General features: G+C 40.3%; 1 protein-coding gene across 1 annotated transcript; it reads right to left on the reverse strand.

The window, feature by feature from the left end:
* Positions 1 to 7,364: 7,364 nt before the first annotated feature.
* Positions 7,365 to 12,392, reverse strand: LOC149768356 (uncharacterized). The gene is made up of 2 exons (XM_089929057.1): positions 9,460 to 12,392; positions 7,365 to 9,366 (listed from the first exon to the last, which is right to left on the reverse strand). Exons 1-2 carry the CDS (start codon positions 10,564 to 10,566, stop codon positions 9,040 to 9,042), a joined length of 1,434 nt encoding a protein of 477 aa, XP_089785183.1. The 5' UTR covers positions 10,567 to 12,392; the 3' UTR covers positions 7,365 to 9,039.
* Between the last annotated feature and the right edge of the window lie 3,854 nt (positions 12,393 to 16,246).

Raw genomic sequence — 16,246 nt, forward strand, 5'->3', positions numbered from 1 at the left:
ACAAGGTGGACGGATTGCCGAAATCATGAAGAAGTTAAAACGATATCATGTTTGAATTTTTATTTCTTACATCGAAAATAATTTAAGTTGATGCCAAACTTAAGTTTTTGCTTGCATCGGGTGATCTAGAAGCTGGAGCCTAGAGAAGATGAGTTGCACATTCTCTCGCGAGGAAGGCCACAAGTGGTTGCTCCGATAGAGACGCGAAGAGATGATGCATTGCAAAAGGGTGTACAAAAAAGTTACAATGTGTGTACAAAAAACTTACAAGCATTCTAGACTTGGGCACGTACCTTTCAATTGGCGGCACACACTTATGTACATATGGCACACACCTCTCATGTCTCTACACGTCATTAATTCTTGGCAGCAGACACTTACAACCACTTGGCACACGTCTTTCTTGACCTGGCATGCACCTTTCAATTGATGGGAAGTTGTTATTTCCATATGGCACTCAATCTATTATGTCTCTAACCATTATTATTTTACCGTAGCACAAACTTACAACCATTTGGCACACATTTACTTCCATTCGGCATACACTTTTCACTTGCCGGCATACACTTAGCTCCATTTGGCACACACCTATCTTCTCTACGCACATCATTAATTGTTGCTAGCACATGCTTACAAACACTTGGCGCACATATAATTTCATTTGGCATTTAGTTAAATACATACACTTAGTTGGATAATTCTTTTGTTTTAGTTACCTTCATCCAGCCATAGTGAACCACATCCAATGGAAAGCATAGAGAAACGCATGAGATTGGTTGAGATGTGTTTAATAACACATGGCTTTAGTTTACAAGACCCTGAAACCATTGGGGATGACGAAGGGGGGGACGATCGCCCGTTGGTCCTGATAGATAAGAGGTTGTCCCGAGTCGAGAAGGTCCTCCAAGATAGGGGTCTCCTGTCAGATGACCAACGAAGTGAGCATGCGACCGGTTCTACTGTGGTAAGCAAAGTTTGACGAATTATTAACTCAGTCTTCTTGTCGAACTTGTATTTTTATATGAATTAAATACAACACATTATCAGGTGAGGGAAGAGAATACTGCAGTTGGTGAAGCTATGGACCAAGCTGCAGTGGAATTAGAGGATATGCAACATAGTGCAAATGTGGTAGAGGTTTGTAATTATTACCTTCCAGCATTCTTTGATTTTAGAATTGTAGTGTATATCGTTATTACATAAAATGCATATTCCTATCAGGTTATTTGGCCCCTGATTGTCCCGTTCGAGAAATTCGAGAGTGTGCACAACAGACGCCCGATAGTGTGGATTGCGGGGTGTATTTGCTCATGTTTGCAGAGGTATTGAGATGTGGCACTTGCAGACCATTGCAGGAGGAGTTCAAGGATCCCTCTTTATGCAGGAGCTTGGTTGCGGAAAAAATTTTGTTAAATAATCGTTGTATTACATTTGATAGGTTCTGGTCATGGTACGATGAGAAGTCAAAATAGGCATAGAGATTAGAGCCTTCATATGTAAAATAGTCTTATAACATTTTCAATTTCTGTGTAATGTAACATTGAGACAAATATGATGATTAAATTGAATGATTTTTCAACTGTGTAATTTGCCTATCTCTCTTTGCTATCATGCTCTAAATTGGATGCTAAGATACTACAAGAAAATACACTTTCAGCAACCACTTTCGGCGACTAAATGAATAGTGGTCGCTGTAAATAAAGCTATTTGCGACCAACATCCTTGTTAGTTATTGAATGATTGTCCTACATCGACTAAATGCATATTTGGTCGCAGAAAATCAAAACCAAGTTGGCGGGGTGGAGGTAAAACGTTTGGTGACTAAAGTTTGGTCTTCGAAACCAGCGATCACCGGAAGCTACTGATGAATTATGGTCATTGGCCAATGGTCCTCGTCCGATAGTCAACATATATTCAGGGTGCTTTTGTAACAGTGTCCGATTCCATACCATCGAACGTGACAACCGCCGTAAAAGCCAGAATAGTGGGTTAGTTGTTGAAGGGGACCACGAAGGGCAACCGATTGACTTCTACGGTTACTTGTGCAAAGTTTGGAAATTAACATATATGTTCGGACAACGAGTCGTTTTGTTCCAATGCGAATGGTTCAACACTGGAAGTAAAAAAACTTTCTGCATTGATGCGCATTGCAGTAGCATTGATACAAGAAGTCGGTGGTTTTTTTTGTACTACCGAGTCAAGTGCAGCAAGTATTCTATATTAATGACACTGCAGAGAGACGTGGCAATTGGAAAGTTGTTCAAAGATTCAAGCATCGAGGTATATGGGATGTGCCACAGATGAGTGATTTAGAACCCAATGATGTTGAAGAAACCATTGTTCTCAATCCTGCATTCCAACAAGATAAAACCAATGACGTTGAACCAATTTCCATTGAAGAGCCAACCACAATGGATTTGCGCAGATATGATATTGATGCTGAAATTATTCAAGAGGAGGTCATTTTGCAGTGCCATGGGTGAGATCAAGCCGGGGGGAGTGTCGATGAAGTAATGGAGGAGCCTAGCGATGAAAAAGAAGACATTGATAGTGACAGTGATACACTCATAGATTTAGAGCCATGATATATTTCTCTAATAATCTATCTATAGCAAAGTTGGACATTTTTATCTTACATGCTTCTGTTTTATATGTTAATGAAAATCATCCATTTTTATCTTACATGCTTCTATTTTTTATGGAGAGTGTGATGTACTTTTTACTCCATATTTCTTTATGGCTGAATGTAATGTATCTATCTGGTTTTTATTGTGAAAGATGCATAAAGTAGGTAAAAAATTTGTGAAGCCTGGGTGCTTGTCCCAGAAGCTGACAGGATACGAAAGGCAAAGGCAAAAAAGGATTAAAATGAACTCAATGAGATTAGAGGCTCTTGGCATACCGGGCATGTCCAAGGCATTGTTTGGTTCAAATCAGAATGGTAATGAAGGACCGAACAAGATTAGCAATGGCGATGATGATGAAGAGTATCTACCATCTGATAATGAAGGACTGAATTCTTCTGGAGATGCTGAATTTGTGCCCGTGATGGCTGCCCAACCTACTCTGCTCCCCACCTTTTCTACCCAGCAAACCCACGAGCTTTCTGTCACGCCCCCGCCTCTGCGCGGAGCACGTGAGGCACCCAGTGCCCACGTCGGTTTTGTTTTCCACCCAAAACGCGTCTGCAGGATTTGGAGACACCCGCCTCATATGCCCAGGCTCTGAAACGAGTCTTTCCGATGTGGGACTATTGGGCCTCACACTTTCAAGTCCACCTATTATTGCCAACACCGTGGGTGAGAAAACTCATCTTTCTGAATCTTGTTATTGCTAAGATACTCTTGGTAAAATGATGGCATTTCAGTGGTTTTGTGTTTTTTTTTTGCGTTCTCTTTGTCTATCATTAGTAGGTTTGTCTTATGGCCTAAAGTATTTAAGTATTTTAGCAGGTTCATCATCAAAGCGCGTGCGAGGTAAGACAGTTAGGAAAGGAATTGATAAGCTCATTGCCCAGAAAGGCGGAGAAAAGCTTTCTGTTCCAGTACTTGATGAGTGGAATGCTTTATGTGGTATTAATGCCCCAAAGGTAGCCAATCTGTTGGGGGTGTATATTAGGAGAATGTGTCCAATTAAGGGCATACCGACATGGCGGCATGTAGACGAGGCTACTCAATCTGCTATCATACAATCTATCCTTATAATTATTTATTGCACAATATTTTTTTAGGTACTTGTAATAGTTGCATTGATCATACTACATAATGATTTTACTTATATTCTTAGGACAAGTTCAAAATCTCGGATGATTATCATGGCAATCTAGTAGCTCAGCAAGCTGTCTACAGAAAATGCTACAATATTCACAGAAATTGAAGGCATAATATGAATTTGCATTACAAGCATCTTAAGAACGTCTTACATGTGGACCCTTATAGTCATCCATACGAACATGTGACTCAAGAGGATTGGCGCCACTTAATTGACGATGTGTGGAAAAGCAAAGAACACACGGTAACTTACATATTTAGTGCTTCAGAGTTTATAAGTAAAATATTTGATCACAATGTTTTCTTTAGATTTTTAATTTGTATTTTTTTGAAGGTGAGATCAAAAACTGGCAAAAAGAATAGGAAAAAGCTTGAGTACAATCATTGTTCAGGATCTCGGTCATTTGTTGCAACAATGACTATACAGGTAATATGTTTTTGAGTATGTACTGGCTATATTTTTAGTGAACTGCATGTGAAACAGTCTATGGGATAGTTTTGGCTATTGTAAAATAGACAATTTGCTGCAAGTAGATTTTTTATTCTAGTTTGCTGCAAGTATATTTTTGGAATCCTTTTATGCAAGTAGATCTGACAGTTATTCTAGTTTTCTTATTATGTAGTGGCTATATGCTAATCTAAATTACACTTTGCAGCTGAAGTTTAATGGTTCTGAAAATCTTGAATTTTCAGAATTCTATAAGAAAACTCATACCAAGAAGAACAAAGAGTGGATTGATCCTATTTGCGCCGTGAAACATGTAGGTATCTAAAATCTCAATAATCATTTAAATCAGTTTCTGCTTTTGCAAGATTATATACATTTAATTCTGTTGTTACCTTTGCATTGATAGTCAAAGATGTTGAGCTTGCGAGAAGAATCTTTCCAATTCGGTGTGCAATTAACATCAGAGGAGATGTCTAGGCAGGCACTTGGAAAAAGGAAGAGATACATACTTGGATTTGGGGATGGGCCGAAGCCCTCTTCATCTTCTTCCACACCTAGTTGTGTGTCACAAGACCATGTTGGGGAGTTACAGAAACTTAAAGCTGAGATGGAGGAGATGAAGATGGAGCGTGAGATGGAGCGTGAGGAGCTGCGGAGGCAATTGGAGCAGGAGAGGAGAGAGCGTGAGGAGGAAAAGAAAGAGCGAGAGGAAGAACAGAAGCAAATTGCACATCTTACAAGTTTGGTGACAGAGTTCTTAAAGGAAAAGACTCAAACGCACAAGTCATCTATCCATCATGATAGGGCCATGTATTCAACTGGTGCTACAAATACTCGTTGGTATGTATTCTCATTTATATTACGTAGGTTATTTAGAGATTTGGACCAAATTAAGCGAAATGTCATTGTGAACTTATACTTGAATTTTAGTTTATTATTTTTCATATGTGGTTCTTGATTGTGTATTCTTTTTTGCTTTCTCAGATACATGGTGGAGTTATGAGCATGTGAAATCTAGTTTCTGGTATATGGATAGCTTTTGTTCAGATTATCATGGTGGAGTTGTCTACAAGCAGAATCCAATTTTTGGTTTATTCATATTTTTGTCTACATGATGGTTGTTTGGATGAATAGCAAGATCAGATATTTTGGGATTTTTAATTTACATTTTGATGTGTTTGGTGATGATTATCACCTTAACATATGGTATGGATAAAACATTTTGATTTAAGGTTAATAGGTATGCTTGACTTTAGACTTATAGATGATGATATTTATAATGAATGATTATGGATTTTTCAACATTGTGTATACTTCTATTTGGATGAGCAAATGTATTGTGCAATATGGATATTGGATAGGCTGTGTTGGTTGTACAAGATTTGGAACGAGCCCAAAAATAAATATTAAGCTTATAATTTGAATTGTAAATTAAATACAGGTTAATACTTTTTGCCACCAAAAATTGTTTGTTGCCAATGCATTCCAATACATTCTGCGACCAAACTATTGGTGGGGGAAGATAGATATTCATGGACCATTTTTTTTGGTAGCGGAAGACAAAACTTCCATGACAAACTATTTGGTCGGCGTTGAAATTAGCGACAACAGATTTGGTCGCTGATAATTTTCTTCGGCAACCAAATGTTGGTCGTTGTTGCTGTACCTTAGATGACCACGCAATATTGGTCGCCAAAACCTTTCAGTGACTAGGGTTCGGCGACGAAGGGTATGCTAGTCGCGAATAGATTTCGGTGACCAAATATGGTTATTCGGCGACGAGAATCTTAGTCATTGAATATGTCTTTTCTTGTAGTGTGATGTTGCGTCTGTGTAATTTGCTAAATTTAATATGTGCCATGTCGTGCCATATTCTCATGACTGTGCGCTTGTGATCTTACGTAATGAAAGGGGGTAATGAATTGCTGCTGTGTCTAATAACTGTGTGTATTTTTCCTCAACTACTTTCTCGGTTTTGGCAAGCTGTGGGATCGTATTATGAAGCTTGGAGGATCAGGTGTTTCCTCTTCAGATGACTATAGATGATGCCTTCTTTCTACTGCTACTGGTATTTTGGCTTTGTGTGATTCTTTGAATGAGATGAAGACCTGCTACTCTGTTCTTCCATGGGGGCACACTAACTGTGTGCAGGTTTAATTTTATGTGTTAAATGCTAAATTTTGCACCAGCAAGGTTTCAAAGAAGAAGAACATTTGCATGTGTCACATTTTGGTCAAACAGTTTCATGACATTAGAATTTGTTGAAGTTTGTGACTTCTTGCCATCACTTCACTGTGTGCCATGCTTTCCCATGGTGTGCCAAGCTGTGCCATGGTTTGCCATGCTGCATTATTTTGATTTTGATACTGATTTCCCCTGATTACCAATTTCTTTAAGTTGGAAAAGTAGGTTTCAGATAAAGTAACAAACAGCTTATCAATCCTTGAGTGTATGGTACAAATATGCAAGCAGTTGCAAGTGAAATGCATAAACTCAATATACACGAGGTCATTCTCTTTGTAAATGTAGATATAAAGTTTATAATTCTTTATCTTAGAAATCCATTGTGCCTAGAACCAAATGCAACATAAGTTGCAGAATCAACCTGTCATACTTCCATTGCTATCTGCTCTCCAATACCTAACCTTTCGGATTAAGTTGGACTTATTTTACGAGTTCTTGGAGCATTCCTTCCTCACATATATGTAAACTTGATTAATTTTTTCTGAGCACTCAGTGATGCTCATTATGAATTGTTGGCATCAAGATTTTTGAGGTTTGAATACTAAATGAAGCCTCTAGCATTTGAATATGTATTGGAGAGGCTGCCATTTGGTTTTTTTCACTTCTTCAAAAGCAACTGTATACAGCAATATGCCTCTTAAAATGAGCCAAGCATTCTCATGTGAAACTCTCATCACACAAGTAATTCCCTAACTCAAATCCATAAATGGACCAAAATTGTTCAAATGGCACACTGAATTTTCTAAAATGCAAGGTGCCAGTTGAACCATTTTCCTCCATTTTGGGATTTTAGTTAGGAAATTTTTTTCAAAGCCAACACAACCTTCTAAGATAGACTTCAACAAGTGTATTCCAAGCAAACGTTGTTGTGTGCAAACATTAACAAATTGGGTGCCAGGCTTTTAGAAGTGTGTTCAATCATACTTAAATATGTTCCAAGCATACTTTATTATTTGCATACAATTCTCAATTGTGTCCCAGGCTTTTAGAAGTGTGTTCACAGCATACTTAGATGTGTTCCAAGTATACTTTATTGTTTGCATAGAAGTCTCAAAATTGTGTGCTAGGATTTTCCGTGCATAGTATACTGTGTGCAGAAAAGAACTGAATGTGTGCTTGGCTTTAGATAGTGTGTTCGAAGCATACTTAAATGTGGGCATTGAACACTGATTTGTGTGCCATTATTTATAGTGTCTTCCAAGCATAAGTTACTGTGTGCAGTGATTTACTAAATGTGTGCCAAGCTAAGCTTCAGGTGTTCCATGCATAATTAAATGTGTGCACTATAGTCTGAAATGTGTGGCAGTCTTCGTTTCAAAGCCGACGCAAACTTCTGAAGGGTTGATGACCAAGGAAAAGAAGACTTATTAATCATCTCTGAATCTATTGTTAACTGTTTGTTGCATCAATAAGAATATAACTGTTGATGTTTGTGTCTAAATTTATGCAATAACAGCAACAATAATAGTGTGCCAGTTCAACCATTTTCCTCCAATTTTGGGATTTGAGTTAGGGTATTAGTTTCAAAGCCAATGCAAGCCACTGAAGTGTACACCAGTATGGAATGTGTGCCAGGATTTAGAAATTGTGTTCATAGCATACTTAACTAAGTGCCAGGAACTTCCATTGGATTTTAACAGTGTGCCATAGTGCACCATGTTATATTAACTATTTTCAGACTTATAAATACAGTGTTCCAGTATCAATAAACGGTGTGCTAGTGTTAATGCGTGCTGAGAAGTACTGACGTCTGACAAGCTATATAACCTGATAATGCGCCATGGATTGTAACTGTGTGCCATGGCAATCAATGGTGTGCCAAGGGTTGCTTACTAACTGCTTACTAACATTCGGTATAGAGACACACAAAAATCTGAATTTCTTGATGTTTGTGTCTTATATTTATGGAATAACAGCAACAATAACAGTGTGCCGGTGCAATATCTGAACTTCATATTCAATTCAATAAAATCAATTGTGTGTACAAAAAACTTCCACAAAAAAATAAGAAGCACATGACTATGAGAAAAATTAAAAATTCAGATCTCCATATATTAAAACATATCTCTAAAATATTTAGTCAATAGTCTCATTACAAATCCTTCTATTGTTCCCAAGCTTCCTGCAGCGTCCACATTTTATATGACATACTGACTCCCCTAGCGAAGGTCTTCTCTTTTTTTTAGGCCTGCCTCGACAAGTCTTTATGATAGGGGGTAGAATATGAATCACATCTGAGGCACTATAGGGCTCCTCGATATCAGGAATTGAACTAATTGCTTCAGCATATGTTGCTCTGTACAATTTAGCTTAGAAACAATTGTCAGTGAAGTGGTACAACGATGTACCAGCCTTCTCAATGTATGCGCATGCATGCTTATATGGCATGCGGAAGATTCGCCACTCTCAGCAAGAGCAATTGCTATTCTGGAGGTCAACTTTATACGAATAGTTTGTATCCTTTACGTCATATATCATTATATTTGACATAAACACGCATAATCTCCGACCGTCTTTTGCATTTCTTTGCAATACTTTCTCAGGATCAGGGCATAGCTGTGTTTGAATATTGTAACCTCAATTACACCGTTCATGCATTAATGTCATTATTTGAAGTCTGATATGGTCAATCATCTGAGGCACGGGGAGATGGCGAGCCTCCATGATCCAACTATTGAAACACTCTGCCACGTTAGATGTTATAATACCCCATCGTGGACCAAAAAATACTGCATTTGCCCAATGCATCGGATTTGCATGTAGGAGAAAAGTTCTAGTCCTTGGAGCTTCTAATGTAAGCTTACTAATTAATTTGTGGAAAATATTCAGCCTTGGAGTATAGGCAGCAACATTTAGTAAATCTTGCAGCCTCTTTCTCTCACTTGCACAATAATAGACAAACACCTGCATTAACAATAATCAAAGGATGAGATCTACAGCATCCTAAATTACTTAGTTAAATTATGGGTTGAAAATTCAGAATATGACTATCCATACCAGATTCTTGAAGTTATCTTTCATGTGATGGAAACAATATGAGTGATAACTACCAGAAAAGTACTTTGGCACTGATTTAATAATTCCTTGATGTCTATCCGTCATAAATGTGAACTGCTCACCATGATAGCCACTGCAATTATGAATTGCTTCTTTCAAAATCTGACAAAACCAGTCCCAATTGTCATTAGTCTCTGTATCTACCACACCATAAGCAATAGAAAACATATCGTCATTTGCATCTTTGGAAGTTACACCAAGTACTATACCTTCATCCTTATGCTTTATAAATGTTCCATCCATAAAAATCAGAGGTCTACATCCTCTTATGAAACTCGTTATTGAAGCATGAAATGAAATGAATAAGCGTCTGAATCGACCTCCAATGGTTTCATACTCCGCTATGCTGCCGGGGTTGGTCAAAATAATGGCCTCGCAATACCAGTGTATCCGGTCATAAGATTTTGATCTGTGACCATAAAGGTCCTTCATAGCCACCTCCTTCCCATGCCAAGCTTGATGATACGACAATTCAACACCATGTTCTCGACGAATATCCTTTACAACATCAGTCGGCGTATATAACAGCATATCTTGAAGTTTATCTTTAACAATGTTTGAAACCCAACATTTCGAAGCCTTAGGATGCGACCAGACATATAACCCTCCACCACATGCATGCTGACTGTTCATTTTTTTAATTGCAAATCTTTCTTGATTCCTAAGTCGGAAAACATGGATTCGCCATTCACATTCTTCGTATGCACATTCCACGGTCACTCGCTGATGATCTTTCTTCACAAACACAAAATCTCTATAATTTGCAATGCAGAAGTTGCGAATCATGTCGCAAAGAGTTTCCACATCATTGAACTCCTGACCAACGCCCTCTATAGAGGTTTTCCAAGCATCTAGAAAATTTTTTTGACTAGCTTGCTCTTCGATTGTAGCTCTTGTTTCTTCAACAACTCGACCGAAATTACTTGAGCTACTATTTAAAAAATTTCTAGATCTGCAACTACACTCAACATTTTGGGATAGACCACTAACCCTACAATAAGTTAAACAAAGATTCAGCATACTAACTAATAAATTTGTGCTTAACATGCACAAACTAACAAGTGAAATATGCAATACAACAAAGATATAAACTAAGAATATCAAAATAGGAATATATGCAATTATCTTGTGCCTTACCTCATATCAATTACTACATCAGCTGCTTCGGTCAAGCATAGAATATGACTAACAACCATCTTAATCACCGACGCATTTAAGTTGACATGTATTTGATGCATATTCTGAACATCCTTATCGTTCAGGAGTGTAACAAGCATTCTAGACTTGTTTGGAATATAATATTTTACTTCTACCATTGTTCAGATAGATGTCTTCACCTTTCTACTATTTTTTTGGAAATTTAATCGAGATTTGTGTCCTCAGAGATGGAAATAATAAGAGCTTTGATCCCATAAGAACAAATAGACATGAAAATAGAGCTACTTATTTTCTTTGAAGCCATGACAATGAAAAAAGGAGGGATGAACTGATTGAAATTCCGAATGCTATTTCAACAATGAAGCGAAGGGAATGCTGCCACATGAACTATTTTCCGTATAGTATATCAGCAATGGAAGACAAAGAAGAAGTTTTCCAAACAATATGTGAGGAATGGCAGACACACAAGAAGACAATCCAGCAATCTCATCAATTTGAAACTCTCAGAGAAGAGACTCTTAGCAATCTGAATTTTCGGCAACTCAAAGAGAACAAACTCTCTGTTTCTTCTTTGGTTCTCCTATAACATCTAAATCTCCTTGGCCTCGCTCCCAATATATAAACTCTCCTAGACTCTCTACCAATAGTAAGGTATCAAAAGGGATTCTCTGGAAAAAAAAAACCCAAGCCGTCTATGTTTTCTGCAGCTAAGAAACACCATGTTTCTTCTCTGTTTCTTCTTTGGTTCACATGTCACAATCTAACTCTCTTTGGCGAAGGGTTTGAAAGGGTTTTATTCTACTTCAATGCAAAACCATCACTCAGTAGCAACGGCGGCGTCTCCCACCACGCAGCGCTGAAACCCTAATCATCTCTTTGGCCACGCTACCAATGGAGAAGCTCTCCCCGACTCTCTGCCTCAATTTTTATTTTTTCTGCTATAGGAAATAGAAAAGAGGGAGGGGAACCACATGCCCAGTTTGCGAAAGATTTCCCAACCATTTCCGCAAGATTTAGACCCTAACAGCAACGAAAGGGCATCTTCGGAATTTAAAAACAAAACAAACCTCTATTATGGACCGGTGATTAAGATTATCCTTCCTCTTGGACCGTACAGTTCTGTTTGGGTCAACAGGGACTTCGTGTTATAGTATAGTCATGGGGAGGGTCGGGAGTTAAATAAGCCTTTTTTTCTGCTAAACGAAAAATGATTTTAATAAATATCTTAACGTTCCATCCTAATTCTAACACCATAACGGTTATATTTCTTAGCTTGTGTTGCAGGCTAGTGCGGTGCTGAGGGAGATTCAGCTACGGTCATTAGATGGCTTCAACGAATTGTTAGTGGTGTGAGCGAGTGTCACCCCTTGATCTGAGACATTCGAGCCATGCTCTATGGTGGGATGGCCTTCCAAACTAAGCATGTCTATAGAGAGGCCAATGGAGTTACCGATTGTATTGCTTCGTACGTAACCAACCACTCTGAATACACTCTTTGGGTTGGAGAGAGAGAGATGCCTAGTGCGCTCTAGGATATGCTGAATTTTGACTTTTTTACATGTATCCGTACTAAAATTATATGAATCATCCGATTTAGAGCAAAAAAAATGATTATATTTCATCCGATTTTTATTTCTTAATTTTTTTTCTCAAATTCTATATAATTTTAATTAAATTTCTTCATTACAAATTTAACCATAAAATTTGGATACTAATCGCATGAATCTAGGCACGGTGGAAACTCATTTATTTGACTTTATGTATCATAAAAAACTTTGTTAAAATAAAAAATAAAATATAGCAAAGAAAATTTAACTAGTCTTAGGAGAAAGACATATTGGCATCTAATCTATGCTTAAATCTTTATACATCCTATCCTATATCTAAAATCAGGGGCATGCATTTGTTATATAAAAATAAATGGCAAGTATTTTAAATTGAAACTGCTAAATATACTTGATTGATGGAATCATCATAGGTGTTGCAGCATTCGATATTTTTGAATTGATGGTCATGGATGGTGGATTAGAAATGTTGTTCATTAGGGTGGTCATGACATTAGGTGCAGATTGGGCTGGATTATTTGGAACCAACCGGTAGTTTGCGTCAGGTTGGACCAACATATTAGCAATGAGCTATCTTTGCGTTGGGCCTGGCAGCATCTATATAAAGCTGACGTTAAAGAGGCTGTATTTGCTCATCATTCAAATCAACCCACCATTCTCTTTTAGAAGACCCCACAACCAGAGTTTATAAAAATTAATTTGGATGGTTCAGTTCGGGCAAATGATTCTGGTGCTGGTGTTGTTATTGGAAATCATACAGGATGAGTTCGATATGTTGCGACGATCGCTATCCATACAAGCTCTATTCCGATGTCTGAGTTGATGGTGCATAGCATGGGTTGGATATTGTTATCGACATATTTCAAAATGGCAAAATTTTGTTGGAAGGTGACTCAAAAACAGTAATTAATTGGCTTAATAGCAAAGATTCTTCACACCATCTGCCTTTCAGAAACATTAAATTGCTTTGTTCCACATTATCCATGCGACGGATTATCTAGCACATTCAACAAGCTTTCATCGAAGTCTTCAAGTCTGTTATGAGGATTCTCCTCCTGTTCTAGCTTAATTCATTATTGCGGATGCATTCCCTTCACTTGGATGTAGAGATTTTCTCTCCCTCTTACTCGAAAAAAAGGAGGATTATCTTAGAACAAAGGTTTGAGCAACTCGACCCATCCTCGATCCATGGTAGGTTGTATTTCTATAATTAACTCAATCGAATCCACCCAAAACCAGGCCTAAATAAGAATCAAAGCCGAGTTATGAAGTACTGAAAATTAAGAATTAATAGGAAAGACAAGGGCACAGATGAAAACTGATAAGGGTTGAACAAAACAGCCGATCTTGTATCGTATTTATCGATTAACCAATAAAGTTCTAAAAATATACTGAAAATTCTTTGGATTTTGCTTTCAGCTTGTGGCCTTTCTTCTTATCCAATACCCAACATTATATGACGGATAAAAGAAAAGCTTCTATCAGTGTCACCCAAGAATCTTGAGGAGGGCAAGGCAACTAATTTTTAGCATCAGATATTCTGTTACCGTTAGTAGATGTCGCATGCATGGACGTCTGCTGATGCCTTTGCCACGTGCCGATGTTCAAGAGCATCATATTCAAAAAGCAGCGGCCAGGCTAGCTTTTATTCATGATTCATGCAGGGGTCTTCTTTTTTTTTTTTTTTTTTTTTTTTTTTGGTACAACGGCGGCTCACACCCTACGGGTGTGGATACGGCCTGCAAAATCTGAAACAAGTAAATGAAAGAGAAACTCCGGCACAGTGTCGGGCTCCCGCAAAATAAAACCTCCAGAATGGTGAGCCGCATAGGAAGCGACCCAATCGGCTGCACAATTCGCTTCCCTGTAGACGTGTGTAGCCTGATAGGTTTCACACGCCTGCAGAAGACTGCGAATGTCCATAAGCAGCGGTCTACCCTCACCTGCACGACCTCGACCCCTCACCCAATCAATCACAGTGGCCGAATCGCCCTCAAGAATGATCTGGTCAGCACCCAGTGTCTGTCTCGCATAAGATACGCCCTCCCATGCGGCTCGGAGCTCAGCACATACCACCGATGCATCGGAGATCCGCTGACCCCCCAGTGCCACCAGCCTGGCATCATGATCTCGAATGACGAAGCCTACACCTCCACCTCTCCCGTCAACTGCCATACTGCCATCGAAATTCACCTTCAGGAAGCCAGGGGGTGGGGGTACCCAGGATACGAAAACGTAAGTGGGCGCTACAAGAGCAGAGGGGGTACCCCAGATGTCCCTGGCCAACCCGGAAGGTGACCTCACAGCAGTACTAAGAAACTCCTCTGCATGCAAAAAGGCCCTGGCCACCACCGCCCCCGGTGGCGAACTGCGACCCTCAAAGACTCGTGCATTCCTGTCTGACCAGGAGTGGTAAGCCAGGTATGCAACACGAGTCCCTCTCTCCATCACCCCAGGCCCTGCCCCCGGGCTCTCCAGGAAGCGGATGAACTCAGCAATGGACGGCCATCTCTGCCTCGGGTCATAGGCCAACCCTGCACACCTCCAGGTCTGAATAGCCCGCGGGCACTCAACTAGCACATGATAGAGGGACTCCTCCACCTCCGGACAGACTATTCAACCTGTAGCTATCCGTACTCCCCGTCGCATCAGAACACACCTCGTGGGTAGGCAGCCCCATGCTACCTTCCATAGGAATAGTGCGACGCGTGGATGAACATGTAGTCTCCAAATCCAGGCACCATCAAGATATCGGGTCTCCACTCCTCCTCTCCACTGCGCTATATCGCGGGATCTCACTATCGTCCGCCCGGACAAGCTCCATATCCTCCTATCCACTGTCCTCCCCGTCGGGATCGGTAAGGCCAGCACTTGCTCTGCAAGCTGCTCATCAAAAATTCGCCTAACAAGATCTGCATCCCATCTCTGCTCCCCCTGGACAAACAGAGCACTCAGTGTGCGCCCCTCCAACCACCCATGATCCATCAATGTGGGCCAGTCCTGCAATCTGCCCTCTGATAGCCACCTATCCTCTAGAATACTGATAGTCCGCCCGTCCCCAATCTCCCATCGTATCATAGGCATCACCCCCGGGGCACGAGTACATATCTCTCTCCAAATAAAGGAAGCTCCACGTCCAGCTCTGAATGTGGCCAAAGTGATGGGGTCACCATACTTCGCCCTCAGCAAAGAAGCCCAAATACTCCCCGACTCCAGAAGAAATCTGACTGCAAGCCTCGTGGCCAGTATCTCCCTACGCTTAAGTAGAGAGTGGATTCCCAGCCCACCCCGACTGGTTGGCTGACAAATGACCTCCCAAGCCAGTAAGTGGATGCCCCCTCTGTCCCCACGGTGCCCCCAAATGAAAGTCCTGAACAACCTCTCCAAGTTGCGGAGCACAGACACCGGTACCAGTGTATTAGACAATAGGTAAACAGGAATAGAACTCAACACTGACCTCGGTAGGGTGACTCTGCCCATCATCGAAAGAGTGCTCACCTGCCAGCTCTCCAGTCTCCATCGGATACACGCCTCCATAGACGAACACTCCCCCTGCCGTAAGCGTCTGCCAGTAATCGGGACCCCGAGGTATCTAAGGGTCCCCTCCTGCTCGGCAATCCCCAATCTGCTCATGATGGAGGCCTTCACCCTAGGATCAGTCCTCGGGCTGAAGCTGATGGCTGACTTAGATAAGTTGACCATCTGACCTGAAACTCCACAATATCCCTCCAGGATCCCACTAATAGTCAGAGCTGACCTCCGTGTCGCGCGAGTCAGTAGTAAACAGTCATCCGCAAATAGCAGATGTGAGATACATGTCGCACCCCTCGCCGGCCTATATGCCTCAATCTCCTGTGACACTACTGCATGGCGAAGTGCTCGTGAGAAGAAGTCCGAGCAGATGATGAACAGAAGAGGTGACAGCGGACAACCCTGCCTCAGGCCCACTGATGACTCAAAATACCGCGATGGGGAACCATTTATCAATAATGCAAATGATGGTG

This window comes from Phoenix dactylifera, chromosome 2, assembly GCF_051530095.1.
Source record: "Phoenix dactylifera cultivar Ajwa chromosome 2, Ajwa_hap1_PhDact_Kaust_v1.1, whole genome shotgun sequence".
In the NCBI taxonomy this organism is placed as follows: Eukaryota; Viridiplantae; Streptophyta; class Magnoliopsida; order Arecales; family Arecaceae; genus Phoenix; species Phoenix dactylifera.

Bases quoted from the DNA above. Each gene is read 5' to 3' on its own strand.
- LOC149768356 (XM_089929057.1), bottom strand. From the start codon at position 10,566: ATGTTAAGCACAAATTTATTAGTTAGTATGCTGAATCTTTGTTTAACT. The intron at 9,367-9,459 runs GTATGGATAGTC...TTGTTAATGCAG, and splicing joins AAGATAACTTCAAGAATCTG to GTGTTTGTCTATTATTGTGC.